The following is a 19,185-nucleotide window of genomic DNA, read 5'->3' on the forward strand; positions in this document are numbered from 1 at the left end:
AAACAGATATATGCCATACCTCCTTTTTTTTATTTCCTCACCTGAATCTATGCATTAGCATAAACACTAACGTGAAAAAAAATTTCAATTGCCAAAACAAATATTTTTTTGTTGAATCCTGTATATATTTGTGGTCTACCTCTCTTGCTGACAAGGAAGGCCCACAGAATTAACTAATTGGCAAAATTGTTACTAGCACCTAGCTGAATAATAGGGCTATAATATTGGCATACTTGTATCGAAATGTAAGCAGCATGTTGCCACATACCAAAAAATAGGGTATAAACAATAACTGCACTTTCCTAAATTAGCTCATTGGCATTGGAAGTAGGTGTTTGGAAAATTTCAGGTGAGAATTATTTGAAACGAATAAAGCCAAACATAAAAGTTACCAGAAATGTAATGTGTTAAATTTTTGAAGAAGAACTAACACTTTGGAACAATACTGATGAAGAGATATTTTATTCGAATAGCCCCATCTGCTTGGGATTCCATCCACGGAAACACGTGTAGCACTCCTGTAAACACATCCCTATAACAATATGTGGGTGAATGGGTTATGCCTTTATCAGCGGAACCTTTAACCCTTTTGACAACTGAGTTTTGCAATAATTCTTTGTTGGTAATGACATACATGCAGAAAAAAAGCCTCATACAACTTGAAGTGAAGAGAAAATCATAAAAATTTTGAAAGTAAACATGTCAGGGTTTCTAAAAATTTATTAACTTTTAGTGTGTGATTAACAAGCTATTTTTTTTTTTTTTTTTAATGAAGAAGAACTTTATTTCACTACATAAATACTTATTACACTTTTCAAATAGTTAAAGAAAAGAAAAAAAAATAATACAACAACAGCAACAACAACTACAATGCTACTATTATTACAAAGTTGTTATAATATATTACCGTATTACAATTCTTAGCCTGCGAGCAAGCTCTCCAGCTTGGGGTTGGGGGGCTTGCTCGCAGGCTATACAATTCTATATGACAGAAGTTTATTTTAAACGCAGATACTAAACACACGTACGCACAAAACCAAACTGCATAAGCCGTTGCATTAGCGCGGCAGCTATTACTTAAGAAATTAGCTGAAGCTAATGTAGGTAAAAGAAGGAGCATATTGTTTTTCGACAGCTGAAATTAACTTTGAAATTTTTCAATGCGGTATTTAAATTTAATTATTTTTATAAGTCGGAGAGAAGCAATGCTTTTTCGTTAAGTTTCCTGGTGTATATATGTCGCTTGATGAATAAAAGTGTGTAATTAAATTTCTTTAATAATGGCATGGAGTTATTAAAGATTCCAAATAAGAGTTCTTCTTTGTTTGGAATAAAGTTTGTGTTGTTGTTATCATTAAACCAAGACAAACAAGTTCTAGTGAAGCGCTGAGTGAAGTGGCATTCAAGGAAAGTATGGTCAATAGAGTCCTGATCCCCGCAGTAAATACATTCATTATCTGTTTTAATTCCGAATTTGTGAAGTTCTTTCTTCGTAACGATAATTCTGTGTATAAACTTGAGGTGAAATTCTTTCATTTTATTTTCCTTGCTGATATCCCGAACGGAATTGAAAATGTCACTCCATTTTTCTTCATCTAAATTGAGAGTAGTGTCCCAACGTTGGGGACCAGAATGCTTGTCGTTATACGTTTTATTGATTATGAGCCAATAGAAATCTTTCGCCTTCGCTTCCATAAGGTTGATTCGTACCTCATTTCCAAGATGAAAAGAAGTTACATCGTTGATATGAGCCAAGGCGGAATATTGCATTGATATTGATTTTGAGACCAGGTGTTTTGGTATAGCGTTAACGACCTGATAGAATTGGAGAAAGTTAGTGTTAGTTAAGCCATATTTCCTTCGAAAGTGATTGAAAGATAAGAAACTACCATCGCTTCTCAGTAGGTCATTGATTTCTCGTACTCCTTTCAAGAACCACTCTTTAATAAAAAAGGGTTCACCACCAATTAGGATATCCTTGTTGTTGAACAAAATTGTGTCATGAAAGTCCCTGGTAGAATAAAGAGTTCTTAGCTCCCTAAAAAACTCGAGCATTTCTCTGTAGAACCTTGGTAGGTCGAGTAAATACTTGACATTGTAATTGCAGTTAAGAAGGAATCTCAGACCTCCTCTCTTTCTAAAACAATAGTCTGGTAACGTCTTCCAATTCTGATTTTGACAGTTTAAAAGCCTAGGAATCCAAGCTAAACGTAACGATTTTATCATTGTCTCAACATCAACCATACGTAGTCCACCTTTGATATATTCCTGGTAAAGTCCAGTTCTTCTAATTTTGTCACGCTTATTTTTCCATAAGAACCAGAAAAGGCGTCTTTTAACATTATCTATGACATCGTTTGGAACGTCTATATTGGATATAGAGTAAACAAGAGACGAGATCCCTAGTGCTTTAATTATTAGAACCCTTCCAAACAGTGATAAGTCTCTGGATCTCCATATATCAAGATTCGTTTGGAGTTTTTGGATTTTAATTTTAAAATTTAGTTCATCATTACCTTTAGAATCATACGATAAATATATTCCAAGGAATCTGGTCGGGCAATGAACCCACTTAAGACTTAATGGTTTATTACGATTATTAGCCCACTTGCCAAACCACATAGCCTTTGTTTTTTCAATGTTTAAACGTAAGCCAGATATTTTCCCAAATTCTCCTAAAATAATCAATGCCTCCTCAACCGAACCCACGTCTGCACAGAAAAGATTAGTGTCGTCTGCAAACTGGCTCAATTTAACTTCGTGATTACAGAGGTTGATGCCTTTTACATTGTCAGACTGCCTAATTTTGTTGGACATTAGTTCTGCCGTCAGAATAAAGAGAAAAGGAGATAAAGGGCAGCCTTGCCTCACACCCACGGAGAGTTTAATCCAGTTAGTAGCGAAACCATTGTTTAGGATTGCGCTTTCAATGTCTTTGTAGAAGACCTCTACCCACCTCCTTAAGTTTGTCCCAAAGTTATAAATCCTGAGAGCATGTTGTATCAGTGACCATTCTAAAGTATCAAAGGCTTTGCGAAAGTCTAGTGAAAGGAGAATCCCTGTAGTTTGATCCCTTTTTGTTTGTTCCATTAAATCACTAACATTTTTAACAGTTCCCAGAATAACCGTTTGTCTTCCACGTTTTTAAGTTTCTCTCGTAACTTCGGGTATATCTTCCGTATGTTTTCAACATATTCCTTGTCGTCCAGCAGTGTGTTATTAAATTTCCAAAACCCCGGCCCCCTCGAGGTGTTGTTTGGCAGATCTAGTGACATGTAGACTGTTTTGTGATCTGGAGCGATTGAAGCCTGGATATCTACTGTTTTAACATACTTTTTCAGCTCTTTCGATACTAAAAAGAAATCAATCCTTGATTTTACATTCAAAGCTTTTGATGTATAAGAAAATTTGTTTGTGTTGGGGTATCGTTCCCTTTGAATATCAATGGGATCAAACATATCCATTGTTATTAAAATTGCATTTCTAAAGTTCGTAGCTTTCCATGCCAATCCGCCTTTTTTGTCTTTTTTTGTCAAGGTACAGTTCCAGTCTCCCCCTATAATTAGCGTTGTAAGTTCTGATTTGTCGATCAAACAATTATTAAGCTCTTGTATAAATTGCAATTGCTCGTTTGGATTGTTTGGGGCATAAATGTTACACAATGACAGCCTAAAACATGTGAAGCTCACTGTAATTAAGGCTATTCTACCATGGGTGTCAGAAAAAGAAAACTCTATTTTTGTATTCACTGATGGGTTAATCAAAATGCACACTCCTTTGCTATGACGGCTCCCATGAGAAAAAACAATTTGCCCTCCCCATTCATTTTTCCAAACATATTCATCGTTAACCTCTGAATAGGTTTCTTGTAAAAAAAATTGAAAGAGGCTCCTTGATCTTTTAAATAAGAGAATATGCTCTTTCTCTTTGTTGGGTCCCTAAGACCACGAACATTGAGCGACAAACATTTGCATTTTTTCATGCTCAATCGCATTCATAATACCAAAGCTGCAGCAATGAATAATAATAATAAAAAAAAATAAAAAAATTTCGATTTACGACCACTGACCTTAGGAAAACAAACAAATAGAAAAAAAAAAGAAAAAAAAAAGATACTCAATTCTAATTAGGAGTGTCCCTCTGCGTCCTTATAGCAAGATCTTCCCTCCATAAAACTCAAAGATTATCTAAGTCTTCTACACAGTAAATTCTTACCGGTGCTCCTGAGGGTGACGTTTTTACAAATACCTTTCCGTCCATAGTCCACACACTAAGTAATAGTCCCTCCTTTCTCATATCATTAGCTCTCTTTACAATACTTCGACGATATGCTGTAAGATTTTCATTTAGAAAAAGGCGATTCTCTCCGCCGATTGAGGAGGCGTAACTCGTTGTTGGAAAGAGATCAGATACTTTCAGATTCTTTAACTTAACACGCTCTTTGTATAAATTAGATTTCACCTTGTGGCTGACGAATTTAGCGATTATTGGAGAGTTACGAGCCTTTAGCTTGTGTGAAATCTCGATGTCCTCCGCTTTAATCGGCACATGTAAGGCTTCTCCTAGCTTTAAAAATACCTCTTCGGTGCTGGTATAAGCATTCGCAGGAACTCCATGAATTTCAAGCGAGTTTTTTCATGTATATTGTTCTAGGTCATCCAGTTCTTCGCTTAATCGTTTCGACTCTTCGATTTCATCTTTCAGCTTTTTCTTCGTGGCATCAAGTTCTTTTTTAAGCGCTAGATTTGCATTCATGGAAGCTTCAAGTGTAGATTTCATCTTCTCCAAATCCCGTTTCTGCGATTGAAAGGCCGCCTTAAATTGGGAGATTTCTTCCTTCAGGTTTAGGTTCTCGTGCTGTATTCCAGTTACTTTAACTTGTATATCGGCCAATATGTCCTTTAACTCGGCCAGACTAGGCTCGGGAGGTGCGTTGTTTGGTGTTTTCGTTTCATTGTTTGCCGCCATGTTGACTCGCTTCGCCTCGTTCAAGACGCCTTCGTCTTCGAGTGATCCTCGAGCACCACGTTTATTTTTGCGACCGTTTCTAGTCATCAGCTTGGAAAACTACGGATACATACCAGTAGAGGACGAAAAACAGTTCATAATATCAGCGATGTTGTTTTGAAGGGAGGATTTTTGCTCCGCCTCAAATGTGCGTCCGACTAGGTCGGATCCACGCAAGCTATTTAATAAATTCAAAATGAGACTGAAATGTGAAAAATTGACTTTTTTACATATACTCGTCAACCAATTTTAAGCCCTGTATAATAGAAATGTATATAGATGGAAAATAGATAAAATACTTAGAAACAGTGAAGTACAAAATCCTACAATATTATCTCCTGTCGTCTTATATTTAACCCTAAAGTCAAGATGTTTAAAGATATCTAGTAGAGGTTTAAACAAAGATCCCATCTCAAAGTCAAACGTTGGCCTATGTTCAAGGCATCTGAATTCAAGGTACTGAACCCCCAACCTTTCATTAATCACACTCCATTGGACAAGGGATCCTGCCAGGCAGCTGTTTGTTGTTGTTGTTGTTGTTGTTGTTGATGTCTTCCACCTGATACTTGAAAAGATGGAGCGGTGGAGGTATGTGGCGTGAATCTTCAACTGAATAATCGGACTAATTTGACCACGAATTGCCGCCGCTATATGGTTCTTCAAAGACTATTCGCTGAATCTTGCCATATCATCAATACAAGGCGTCATTTTTAGAGGCCTTGCAAACACAGATAGCAAAAAGTCGAATATTGAGGAAACTAAATCGAATACATAAACATCCTTATGTAAGGGACACGAAGTGTCTTCAAGCATCAAATGGGACCCTTATGAGTCTTTTTTGGGTCAAAACGTGCCCCTTATTTGGAAGCGCGCATAAACGCAGCCAATCAACTAACGAATGTGTGCGGGAATATTCAATGTACCCTACATGACAAAATTTCAAAAAACTGTCAGTTTCGAAAATGGCATGGAGAAAGAAAGCTATGGATTCGCAAAATGTTCCTGAGAGATTTTGGGGAGGGTTTTAGGAGCGAAAAGCTATCCCGGGCAGATGTGTAATGGTGAGAGGAACTGAGGTCGGCTGCTTGAAATGAAAGCGAAGAATTGAGGTTAATTGTGAAGGAAACAGTCGCTTAAGCTGCTTGAGGTAGAAATGCATGCATGCTTTTGCTGTCCAAAACCGTGGCGAGTTGCAGTGAAATTATAGTTTAGTTTTGCTAACTTGTATTCGTTACTTAGTCGTGAGTCGCAATTTCCCAATTTTGTGTAAAAAAAATTGTAATTAATCATGCCCTGGGTACCTACCACAATGTTTATACTTGTTGATTCACGATTAAAGAACGAGGTATACATGCATAATTTTTTGTTAGGGTTTGGTTTGTTAAAATATTTTCTCTTAGTTTACGTGTAGACCCACGTTTAAAGAACGAGGTATACATGCATTATTTTTTGGGGTTGAATTTGGTACACGTGAAGATAACTATTGTCCCCCAATGTTACTTGTGAACGCACCTTAAATAACGAAGTATACTAGTATTATTTTTTCGCGCTGTTTGGTGAATGTGACGATTTTTATCCCAATGTCTGGAATTTGTCATATTTTCTACAACTGTAATATCACTCCATCATCATGATTAATACTCGGGTTGAAGGCCACTTATTTCCAGAAATGTAGGGGGGTTTGGCCATTTGCCCTTGGTATCGTTGTCTTGAGCTTATTCACCTTAATTGTGGTCTTTGGCGAAATATCGTCAAATTCGCCATATTTGCCAAATTCGCCGATTCGTCAAATTCGCCACTTTGTTGGTACCCTTGTCTTGAGCTCATTCGTTTGAATTTTGGTCCTTGGCGAAATATCGTCAAATAGCCCATTTTACAGTTGTGTGCTTAGTGACCTGGCCTTGGATTGGAAGTGAGGCTGGGGGTGACCTTGTCTTGATACAAACCTCACTGCTTTTCATATGTAGATCATGCTGTTCTTATGCTAACTAGTTTGCATTTACATATGAAAAGCACTGAGGTTTGTATCAAAACAAGGTCACCTCCAGCCTCGCTTCCAATCTAAGGCCAGGTCACTAAGCACACAACTGTAAAATGGCCTATTCGCCATATTCACCAAATTCGCCGTATTCGTCAAATTTGCCACTTTGTTGGTACCCTTTGTATGCATTTCGCACTTGGACAAAATTTTGCCAAATTTGTCACATTCGCCAAAATCGTCAAATCCACCAACATGGCAGGCTTCCATGTGTTTAGCTTATTTGCATTTATTTGGGAATTTGGCGAAATCTTGCCAAATTCGCCACCGTTATGACTGTGGCAAGATTTCGTCAAAATTGCCAAATTCGCCATTGCCTGCATTTCTGGACATAAGTGGTGGAGTTTAATTCGGGAGAACCGTCAAAATGTGATCATTCTTCCGCGCTTGCGCAAGCTTACAATATGAGACAGAAAAAGCCAAGCCACCTGCTCGCGTTTACGGCAAGAATATTGTGCTTTTCAATTGTGACCGCCTGCCTTTAAACTGTGCTGGCCCTCAACACAGAGCAGTGCAATGTCCAATTGAAAAGTAATTGCAACTCTGTTCAAGGGAGAAAATGTTATGTGCTCTCTTGATGATGATAAGGTCTTTTATCCTCTTGTGTTGTCAAGACTGATGGAATAGAAATTTTGTGTGTTGTTAGATTCTTTTTCATCTAGTTGTTATACTTCTACCAAGTCGTTAGGAATGTTAAAAAAAAATGACCAACGGATATTAAGGCCCAACTAGTTGACATGCTTAAAGCGAGGAGAACACCTTAACCTGGAAAAACCCCAGTACAAAATTTGACAAAAATGTACTCTTAATTGAAGAGCACGGAAGCCTATCACAAGGACAGTGAGTTAATTTTGACTTCCTGGAACCTGCTTTTAAGATCCCGTAACATCCCGTAGCAATTGTGGACGATCTTTATGACATGCGCAGGATTCCCTACGACTTTATTAGATGCCAGGAGAAAATTCTGAGATTGAGACATTGCAATTTAAAAGAGCCTCGCTTGATCTTGCACTATCTCTCTTTCGTCTGGGTGGTGTAAACGATTATCGCTTGTAGACGTAGGAAGAACACAAGGCTCATGAAGTAGCTGAGCTATGTAAACGCCTCTACGTGGATGACAAGATAAGTCGTGGTGTGACATTGAAAAAGGCAAGAGACCTGAAACAACAAGCTGTCGAGATCTTTAAGGGCGCAACCTTCACACTAGAGGTGGCAATCATATGTACCTATGCTTGAAGGCATCCCCCTACTACCAGTGGATAAGTAGTGCTTATGCAAAGCAGAAACTAAGGGCAAACCACATAGTTGGATTAAGTCTCCTTGTACTGGGAGGGAGCAAGGAACTTTATGAGATTATTCTCCTTATTTTCCAGACCAACTTAGAGGCCTGTGTCCTTCACAAGGTTGTTGTTATCTTCTACCCGTTTGAAAATCTGGTAGGAAAGTATGTGTACGTACTTTTTGCGTTAAAAGTTGGAAGGCACAGCTGTCAGGCATTATGAAACTCAAGAGGCAAAAATGAGGTCAGAGTTTACCCAGACAGATGGCTGTTACACATAGCCTTGCTGATCGAATAGGATCAATCTCCGCCAGTCCGTTTGGATGCACAATTACAGGCTATACAGCACCATGGTTCTAGTTTGTATCAGTGGTGAAGAGTTGGCTGCAGAAGATTGCTGATAAGTTTGAGCTTACATGGAGGCATGTCCCCACATGAGATAACCTAACTGCTCTAGTGAGCAGGAGAGTAGATACTTCATGAACGGTAGTTTCTAAACGCTGGCCACCAGACAAGTTATCCAAGTGTCTGCAACAAGTAGAGTAAAAGTTAAAGCCACCCAGGAACTACATGTAAGGTTGCTGCAGTTGTGACTGCAAGGCTTTTTGGTGGTCTTAAACACCCTGCTAGCAGAGGTTTCTTTCTGGTAAGTCTTTTAGCATGCACAAAGTCATTCGCGTCTAGCCGAGTACACGAAATACTGGAGACGTGAATGACTTCGCACATGCTAAAAGGCTTGCCAGAAAGAAACCTCTGCTAGCAGGGTACGTCTTAAAACATACCTTTGAGCTGACCAAAGCTATTAACATCTTTTGCAAGAATGTATAATTTGCCCTAACCAAAACGTCCACGGCTATTTACAAATAAAGAGTTGAAGAAGAAGCAAATGTACATAAACTGACCCACACCCCGACAAAGGTAAGAGAGGAGCTTTGTGACGAGACGGCTGCAGCGACTTTATCTAATAAAACTGTCGTGTGACTCTATGGCTTAAGACAGTAATCTAGCACTCCAACAAAAAGAAAGAGAACGAACCAATAACTTGCCTTTGGAACGAAATATTATCCAGCAGTGCCTAACCTAAAACAAGTGTTCGTGAACAACTGGAGTCTAATTAGACAGCACTTTCTACTAAGAAAAAAAACATAGTTATTCACCTCCGGAAAGCAGTCTAAAGCAGAAATTTCCCAGCAGCATCTCCAGTGGATAACATGTAAACGAGAAACAACGCAATGCTGCGCCTAGCTTACACATTTTGTGGCAAATAAGAAGTTAAAAATGAAATTTCCTTCAGCTGACTGGTATCTTAAGGACAAACTCGTGCGAGCAAAATTTTGAAAAGACTGAAACATGCACGAGGGAGTCACACAAGCTGGTCGTTCTTTTAACTTCGGGATTCATCCCACATACCCTCCAGACAGACATGTGTACACCAAGACGTTAGTTTATTATGAACTGTGAACATGTTTTCGCCCTCCATATATTAGCTGGTTTGACAACGGCAAGAGTGAGACGACCACGATGGATCCCAAGCCTGTGAAAGTTAGCAAAGCGAACCATGACATAATACTATACTTGAAAACATTTCCAAGCCAAAGGAAAAATAAAAACACCACCTGATAACCCCATGTTAATCGGAGGCAAGGAGCACACCCATTTTAAGTGGCTGCATTGATTTATGTGGGAACGATCATACAGAATACGTGCGATGGAAAGTCGAAAGCAAAGCATACATTGTGCTCTATACCAGTTCTCGGATCCGTTGGCAATGAAAGGAAGACCAGAGAAGATGTTTCTAGATCATGGAGCCGCTTGGTGGTTTAGGAAAGTTATGTGTGAAGAGAAATTGAACCTGTTCCCAGGCGCGAAACAGGTTCCGGCGTTGTTGACCTTGACAATGATTCGTTCGCGAAGTTCCATATTGCAGAACGTTGTCATCTTTTGTACAGAATCGACGACTGCTTGTGTTGAAAATTTTGTGTTCAAAAGTTGTACACTTGTTACAGAATGGGAACTTGGAGTTGAGGCAGACATATTTTATCAAATCAAAACACGAACTATAGGTGCCTTTGTCGTCATTTGACGCGGGATTTGAAATGTTCAACTAGCTTCTTTCTCCATGACGCCATTTTCTCCTCCCCAGAGTTACTCGCTTTTTATCACATGGTCGTTGAAACTGACATGATCATGAATAAATCTTTCCGCTAACGAGGCTGAATATATATCATCATGCAAATTTTTAATTTATTAATTTAGCTCGTCTCATGAGAAGATCGACGTTTGTCTCCGAGACGATCCTCGCACGTTCTATCTGTCCGAAGCAGGCAGACAGAGCGTACTGGGTAATGAAAACTCATTTAGACGAACTTACCTGAGACATGTCGAACTTATCATGAATTTAATCCGCTGAAAAGTTCGACGTTTGAACTAGGCCTCAGACTAGATTTTCTGACGGTGAGTTTTGTTTTGCTAATACACTAAATGGATTCCCGACAATTTTTATGCCAATTAATTGCAAGTTGTTTTCTTGTTCATTTTATATTTTCTTGTGTATTCAATGTTAAGACGTCACGACCTTCACTAATTTCTTTTAACCGCAAAGCGTAATAAATTTATACCAATTAATCTAGCACTTCATTCCACCTCCAATATTTAGGTCGACCGGGATTTTCTCACGTCATACTTATAAAGTTTACTTTCTCCAGACTATTCTGTTAAGGCAGCACTGATTACGTTTTGCTTTAGATAGGAAACCAGTGCTGAATCTCCTTACCACTGATTGCCAGATAACTTTGGTGTCAAAGTTTCACACTCATATTTTAATTAAAGTTTTGCACATTATCTCGCTTTTTAGTGACGTCTTAAGCATCTCTCTTGGCTCTTGTCTGTAACAGTAATCAAAGATGTCAGGCCACTGTTTACAGTGCAAAGGAGGGGTTTTTAACCAAAAGTTCTTCAACTCGAGGCCCTTTGGTTAATTCAAACTTATTTACTTAATCAATCTTTATGAAAATCTAAAAAAAGTGGCATTAAAAGGGAACATTTCCAACAAAAACAAAAAGCTCCCAAATTATGGCCTATTCTTGTAAATCTGTTTTAGACACAAGGGAAACCTTAGTTTGCTAATTTGGTTTCGCCTTATTTACCCAATTAAGGTTTCACTTAATATAAAAGCACCTAAAAAACCATCAAATGCGTCACTAGTTCAAATTTGATACACGAGCCTTCCAAATTTTCACAAAAGGAAGTCATGATTGGGAAAACTATCTTCAGCCTGTATGACTTCTTAAAATATAATCGAGGTTGACTTGTCGACTTATACAACCACTACATCATATAGGCCTTAAAAGTATTCAATAGGTCATTGTACTTTTCCGTAAATTGATCTTTCCGGGAAAGTAACTGAGAGAAAAATGTTTTACTGGGAAGTTTCTAGACGATAAAATCTGAACTTTCCTAACTTTTTAGGGGTATTTAACAGTATAGACCACACCTTCATCTTCCAAGTTTTCATTTCCTGTACATTAAGTGTATATAGACTCTGTGAAAAGGTTTTAAAACAAGTTTGTTATTTAAGTATTCTCTATTTACATTTCTACAGACGTCGCTACATTCGCACAAAAAACCCTCACGAAACCTGATTCAGTAGGCAATAGAACCGGAGAAGGTGGGGCCTATGCCAACCTTGGAAATGCTTATCAGATCATGGGAAACTTCCAAAAGGCCATAGAGTACCATGAAAAGCGCCTCAAAATAGCAAAAGAAGTGGGCGATAGATTCCTAGAAGGTAGGGCCTATTACAACCTTGGCAACGTCTATAGCAATCTAGGCAACTTCCAAGAGGCCATAAAGTACCATGAAAAGCATCTGAAAATAGCAAAAGAAGTAGGCGATAGGTCCGATGAAGGTGGCGCGTATGCCAACCTTGGAAACGCTTATCAAAACCTGGGCAACTTCCAAAAGGCCATAGAGTACCATGAAAAGGATCTGAAAATAGCAAAAGACGTAGACGATAGGGCCAATGAAGGTGGGGCCTATGGCAACCTTGGAAACGCTTATCAAAGCCTGGGCGACTTCCAAAAGGCCAAAGAGTACCATGAAAAGGATCTGAAAATAGCAATAGAAGTAGGCAATAGAGCCGGAGAGGGTGGCGCCTATGGCAACCTTGGAAATGTTTATCAATGCCTGGGCAACTTCCAAAAGGCCATAGAGTACTATGAAAAGCATCTGAAAATAGCAAAAGAAATAGGCGATAGATCCAGAGAAGGGAGGAGCTATGGCAGCCTTGGCAGCGCCTATAGAAATCTGGGCAACTTCAAAGAGGCCATAGAGTACCATGAAAAACGTCTGAAAATAGCAAAAGAAGTAGGCGATAGAGCCGGAGAAGGTAGGGCCTATTGCAACCTTGGAAACGCTTATCAAAGCCTGGGCAACTCCCAAAAGGCCATAAAGTACCATAAAAAAGATCTGAAAATAGCAAAAGAAATAGGCAATAGGGCCGAAGAAGGTGGGGCCTATGGCAACCTTGGCATAGCCTATAGAAATCTGAGCAACTTCCAAAAGGCCATAGGGTACCATGAAATGGATCTGAAAATAGCAAAAGAAGTAGGCGACAGAGCCGGGGAAAGTAGAGCCTATGCTAACCTTGGAAACACTTATCAAAGGCTGGGCAACGTTCAAAAGGCCATAGAGTACCATCAAAAGAATCTGATGATAGCAAAAGAAGTAGGCGATAGGGCCCAAGAAGGTGGGGCCTATGGCAACCTTGGCAACGCTTATCGAAAGCTGGGCAACTTCCAAAAGGCCATAGAGTACCATGAAAAGGATCTGAAAATAGCAAAAGAAGTAGGCGATAGAGCCGGAGAAGGTAGGACCTATGGCAACCTTGGAAACGCTTATCAAAGCCTGGGCAACTTCCAAAAGGCCTTAGAGTACCATGAAAATTGTCTGAAAATAGCAAAAGAAGTAGGCGATATAGCTGCAGAAGGTGGGGCCTATGGCCGCCTTGGCAACGCCTATGGAAATCTGGGCAGCTTCCAAAAGGCCTTAGAGTACCATGAAAATTGTCTGAAAATAGCAAAAGAAGTAGGCGATATAGCTGCAGAAGGTGGGGCCTATGGCGACCTTGGCAACGTCTATGGAGATCTGGGCAACTTCCAAGAGGCCGTAGAGTACCATGAAAAGAATCTGAAAATAGCAAAAGAAGTAGGCAGTAAACCCAGTGAAGGACGCGCCTATGGCAACCTTGGAAACGCTTACCAAAGGCTGGGAAACTTCCAAAAGGCCATAGAGTACCATGAAAAGTCTCTGAAAATAGAAATAGAAGTAGGCGATAAAGGCGCAGAAAGTAAGACCTATGGCAACCTTGGAAACGCTTATCAAAGGCTGGGCAACTTCCAAAAGGCCATAGAGTACCATAAAAAGGATCTGAAAATAGCAAAAGAAATAGGCGATAGAGCCGGAGAAGGTAAGACCTATGGCAACCTTGGCAACACTTACCAAGTCCTGGGAAAGTTTCAGGAAGCTTTCGAATGTTATCAAGCTAGTGTAAATATACTTGATATTGTGAGGGCTTCCATTACTCGTGAAGATGCCTTAAAAATAAGTTTTCAAGACCTTTATTGTTATGCTTACAGTGGTCTTTGGCAAAGCCTATTGAAGCTTGGAAGAATTGATGAGTCCTTGTGTGCTGCCGAGCAAGGTCGAGCACAGACTTTAGCTGACGCCTTAAAAAGGCAGTATGGTTTGACAGAGTCCCCACCAGCGTCACTTGAACCTAAAGAGACAATTTCTTACATCTCAAGAAAGTTATGTACCAAAACAGTTTTCTTGGGTCACATGCGCAACAAAATCACTTTCTGGGTTATCAGTAAGGGAAGCAAGGTTGCGTTTCGAGAAAAGAAATTGGAACAAGTAGGAGTGGACGAAGATGCAATGACTGTTTTGTTGAATGCTACTTTGGAGGAAATTGGAGTTCGTGTCCGCGTAAAATGTGAGAATCGCTCATTGGATGAGCTAAATAATCGTGATGTTGATGACAATGGCGAGGATAAACAAGGAGTGCCACCACAGTGTACCATCGATGCGTTACAACCATTACATGATGTAATTCTTGGCCCCATTGCAGACCTGTGTAAAGGTAACGACTTGATCATTGTGCCCGATGGTCCCCTTTGCCTGGCTCCATTCTCAGCACTCAGCACTTCTATCCGCATCCGCACTGTACCCTCGTTGACCACTTTAAGGCTGATCACTGATTGCCCCGAGGACTGCAAAAGTGAGTTGGAGGCACTGCTTGTCGGAGATCCATATTTGGGGGATGTCAAAAAACCAAAGTTCAACGAACTGCCCTATGCCAAAGAGGAAGTAGAGATGATAGGGGAAATTCTAAAGATTCCACCGCTAACAGGAACAGAGGCAACCAAAGATGAGGTGTTAAAACGAATTACTTCGGCCGCTTTGGTTCATATTGCAGCTCATGGACGAAATGAAACGGGAGAAATTGCTTTGACGCCAAATCCTGGGTGGGAAAAACATTGCGATGGAAGGTCAAGTTCCAAAGTGAAGAACAAGAGTCCTAAAGAAGACGACTACATCTTGAAGATGTCGGATGTCCAAGCTGTTCAGCTACGAGCAAAACTGGTTGTGCTTAGTTGTTGTCATAGTGGCAGAGGAGAGCTTAAGTCTGAGGGTGTCGTTGGAATTGCTAGGGCTTTCTTGGCCGCTGGGGCTCGCTCTGTTCTGGCTTCACTTTGGGCAATTTCAGACCAGGCAACTTTGCAGTTCATGAAGAGTTTCTACCAACATCTTGGAGATGGTAAAACTGCCAGTGTAGCTCTTCACCAGGCTATAAAGTGTCTACGAGAGTCAGAGCAGTTTTGTGCTGTGAAGCACTGGGCCCCTTTTGTACTAATTGGTGACGACATCCACTTGAATTTGAACGCAAATAAGCAGAGCCCTGAAATGATGATTGAAAAATGTAAGTTTTCTTTGTGAAATGTTGCGGTTGTTGATGTTGTTTTGGGAAAGACGGTATCTTTGTTTAATATTTGTCTGTTAAGTTATCCACCTCCGAAAGAAGTGGTTTAAACCAAAGTTGTAGTGGCCTGATGTTTTACAAAGAAAAAGTGGTTGAGTAGAAAACTAAGAAAAAAGCATTTAGCACAGAAAATAAATGGTAATTCCATTTCCATCTCCAACTAAAAAGAAAATATACTTCTTCAAAAGACGACGGCTTGTAAAAAGAAGTCTGAAAAAAACATGGAACGAATGGATGAATGAATTGGCAGAGGCGAAGTTCCTGTGATTGGTCTAGAAGAGAGAAATGAAACGCTTGCGAATGTTTTGGTTGATTGCTTTAATACCTTGACATTAATTTTTTTTCCTCCCTTGTATTTCCCGTGTCTACAAGAAAAAATTCAGAATAATCCATTTGTTTTGTTCTGGTTTTCTTTTGCCTCAGAGTTTTCTTGCACTGCAGTCCAACGTAGTGACGTTAAACATTGCAATTTCGAGGAATCCTTGAGCAAAGCTAGAACTGCCAGGATAAACATCTACGTCTATTCTCACCAGGGATTCCTGTCAAACAAGGGTAAAATTCAGCATGTTACGTAACTCCAAACCCCTGGAATATTAGCATGAGAATGGTTATGCAACCTTTGACACGTTTTTTGGCTATATAATCTTATTCCGGTGCGGTCATTCCTTTATAACCTCAAAAGTCCTTTCCACGGCGTTTGTGGAGGATTCGCTAAGTGCGCCCCTCCCTCCTCCCCGCAGCGATGATAGCGCCTACGCTCCAGGTAGCTACCTACTCACTTCCGCCTCGGGCTGGCCTTTCCCATATCTTATAACATCCTTGAGGCTTTGTTTGTGGGTAGCCCTGGTGAGAATATATTACAATCACATGGCATGAGTCAATAGTGTAATTTTTTGTTTGTTTAGTTGATGTATTCCATTTCTCCTCCATTACAGACGCTGAATAATCGAGTCAAGAAAAAACTTTGCCAATATACATTTCCCCTTGCCCCGGAAATTTATTTTATCCCGTTCTAAAAACTGGAAAGCTATAAAACGCTCTTACCATTTTCTGTTACTGAACTGCTTATTTGATTAAGCTACTACTTCTTTTCCTGGATAATATTGGGAAATAAGATCGTGGAACATCTTTTAACAAAGTTTCTTAGTTCCCTCGTTATAAAGCAAGGCCAGTTAGGCAATAAGTACACTTAGTAAATAACTTTAATTTCTTGAATGATTTCTCCAAGCATGTCCAATACACCCAATCTGAGTCGAATAGACAGTAGGCGAAGACGATTCGACTCACCGGAAGTCAGGTCGTGAATAAATGCTTCGCAAGGCCGCTGTCGATCGATTCGTTTGCCCTTGCATGTCGACCCGTCTTACCGGAAATCGATTCGCTAGCAGGCTATGAGAGAGGGCAGAAAATGTTGACGATTCGACTCGATTCGACTCGAATCGATCGATTCGTTTGCCCTTGCAGTCGACCCGTCTTATCGGAAGTCGATTCGCTTGCGGGCTACGAGAAAGGAATTATACATCAACCTTCCTCGTTCTTAAAGCGTTTGCGCGAGAAAGAGCGTGGACACGAGAAAGGAAATATACATCAACCTTGCTCGTTCTTAAAGCGTTTGCGCGAGAAAGAGCGTGGACACGAGAAAGGATATATACATCAACCTTGCTCGTTCTTAAAGCGTTTGCGCGAGAAAGAGCGTGGACACGAGAAAGGAAATATACATCAACCTTGCTCGTTCTTAAAGCGTTTGCGCGAGAAAGAGCGTGTACACGAGAAAGGAAATATACATCAACCTTGCTCGTTCTTAAAGCGTTTGCGCGAGAAAGAGCGTGGACACGAGAAAGGAAATATACATCAACCTTGCTTGTTCTTAAAGCGTTTCCGCGAGAAAGAGCGTGGACACGAGAAAGGAAATATACATCAACCTTGCTCGTTCTTAAAGCGTTTGCGCGAGAAAGAGCGTGTACACGAGAAAGAAAATATACATCAACCTTCCTCGTTCTTAAAGCGTTTGCGCGAGAAAGAGCGTGGTCACGAGAAAGGAAATATACATCAACCTTCCTCGTTCTTAAAGCGTTTGCGCGTAAAAAGGAAATATATATGAACATCCCAGAGAGAGCGAATATAGATGAACCTCCCTCAGAAAGGAAATATACATGAATATTCCTCGTTCTTAAAACCTGTTAAAACGTGTGCACGAGAAAGGAAATTTACATAAAACCTTCCTTGAGTTCCTGAGGGCCTGGGGACGAGGCTGCGATTTTCAGAAGGACGCATGCATTGTGCTATGGCTGGCTTTATGAAAGACCATATGCGGTTATTTCGGTTTTATTCTGTTATTAATTTTGTGGGAAGAAGTTTTTTTAAATTATCTGCGTTGACGTCGGTTGCTAAGAGGTATGTGTGTGGAGAAAAGGAGGTCATTGTGAGTGGGAAACGAAAGAATTTGGATGGCGATGAGATCTTTACGGGTCGACTGTAGGGCAAACGAATCGATCGATTCGAGTCGATTCGAGTCGAATCGTCCACATTTTCTACCCTCCCTCATAGCACTTTAGCCGTCTTTTAACTAAGTGTCTAGCGAATCGACTTCCGGTAAGACGGGTCGACTGTAGGGCAAACGAATCGATCGATTCGAGTCGAATCGTCCACATTTTCTGCCCTCCCACATTACGAAAGCCGAGGAGGGACTTCTGACTTTCGACTTCGGACTTCCGACTTCTGACTTCGGACTTCCGACTTCGGACTTCCGACTTCCGACTTCGGACTTCAGACTTCTGACTTCCGACTTCCGACTTCCGACTTCCGACTTCCGACTTCCGACTTCCGATTTCCAACTAATTTTTTAATTTTTTTTTTAATTTTTTTAATTTTTTTTTAAATAAACTCTAGTGAGCAGCACACAGCAACAGATCTTGTCAACTTCTTTATTATCTACTACCGGTTTCGTCTGATAACACAGACTTCGTCAGGGAGTTAGAACAAAACAGTGAAGGAACATATTTTATACCTAATCATTGTAGTACAAATCACGTTCCAACAAGGGTGTGAACAGCGAAAAAACACCCAAAAAGCATTACGTGCAGAATATGACGAAAATACTGCGTGACGCTGAAAATGCGCAATGTTTAATTTAGGGGCTCACAGATTTAACGTTAAATCTTAACGTTAAATTTTTAATGGAAAAAACTACCTCCAAGGATACGGGACCGCAATGGGTACAAAGATGGCAGTATCCTTTGCCAATATTTTCATGACAGAGATCGAAACAGAAATAATTGACCGTAGTGCTACAAAACCGCTTACATGGAAGAGATACATCGATGATGTCTTCTCTCTATGGAACGCAAGCAAAAATGAAACCCAAACTTTTATAGAGCTAGCCAACAACTATCATGCGACCATAAAATTCACGGCTGAAAATTCAGATATTGAAATCACTTTCCTTGACACATGTGTATACAAGGGCGAAAGATTCAAAAAAGAATCAAAACTTGACGTGCGCACGAACTTCAAACCGACAGAAACGTTCCAGTACACGCATTTTTCTTCCTGCCACCCTCCAGGCGTCAGGAAAGGCTTTATCAAAGGCGAAGCCTTAAGACTTCTCAGAACAAACTCTTCAAAAACAAAATTTGAAGAAAACGTCACTCTATTCAAACAGAGACTACGCAACAGAGGTTACCCCGATAACCTTATAGATAAAACTCTCTCAGAAGTCAATTTCAGCGGAAGAATGTCGGCACTACAAAACAAACTAAAAACGCGCAAAAACATTTTGCCGTTTGTTACTTCACTAGAGTTTATTTCAAAAAAAAAATAAAA

At 40.1% G+C, this 19,185-nt stretch overlaps 4 protein-coding genes across 10 annotated transcripts in view; 2 read left to right on the forward strand and 2 right to left on the reverse strand.

Moving 5' to 3' along the window:
- The window catches only part of LOC146488159 (uncharacterized), a 538,028-nt gene that overhangs the window by 292,547 nt on the left and 226,296 nt on the right, over nucleotides 1-19,185 (forward strand). The gene's annotated exons all lie outside the window — the stretch shown is intronic.
- LOC146488171 (uncharacterized) overlaps nucleotides 1-19,185 on the reverse strand; it is a 286,546-nt gene that overhangs the window by 26,959 nt on the left and 240,402 nt on the right. The gene's annotated exons all lie outside the window — the stretch shown is intronic.
- On the reverse strand, nucleotides 4,074-5,138 carry LOC146488172 (uncharacterized). The gene has a single exon (XM_085122227.1). It carries the CDS (start codon nucleotides 5,053-5,055, stop codon nucleotides 4,636-4,638), a length of 420 nt encoding a protein of 139 aa, XP_084978353.1. The 5' UTR covers nucleotides 5,056-5,138; the 3' UTR covers nucleotides 4,074-4,635.
- LOC146488173 (uncharacterized) lies at nucleotides 11,523-15,473 on the forward strand. The gene has a single exon (XM_085121933.1). The coding sequence runs from the start codon at nucleotides 12,030-12,032 to the stop codon at nucleotides 15,318-15,320; it is 3,291 nt and encodes a 1,096-aa protein (XP_084978059.1). The 5' UTR covers nucleotides 11,523-12,029; the 3' UTR covers nucleotides 15,321-15,473.

The sequence above is a fragment of the Pavona decussata genome, unplaced genomic scaffold (assembly GCF_977016875.1).
Source record: "Pavona decussata unplaced genomic scaffold, jaPavDecu1.1 SCAFFOLD_11, whole genome shotgun sequence".
Classification (NCBI taxonomy): Eukaryota; Metazoa; Cnidaria; class Anthozoa; order Scleractinia; family Agariciidae; genus Pavona; species Pavona decussata.

Coding starts and splice junctions, on each gene's coding strand:
- LOC146488173 (XM_085121933.1), top strand. CDS start 12,030: ATGGGAAACTTCCAAAAGGCCATAGAGTACCATGAAAAGCGCCTCAAA.
- LOC146488172 (XM_085122227.1), bottom strand. CDS start 5,055: ATGACTAGAAACGGTCGCAAAAATAAACGTGGTGCTCGAGGATCACTC.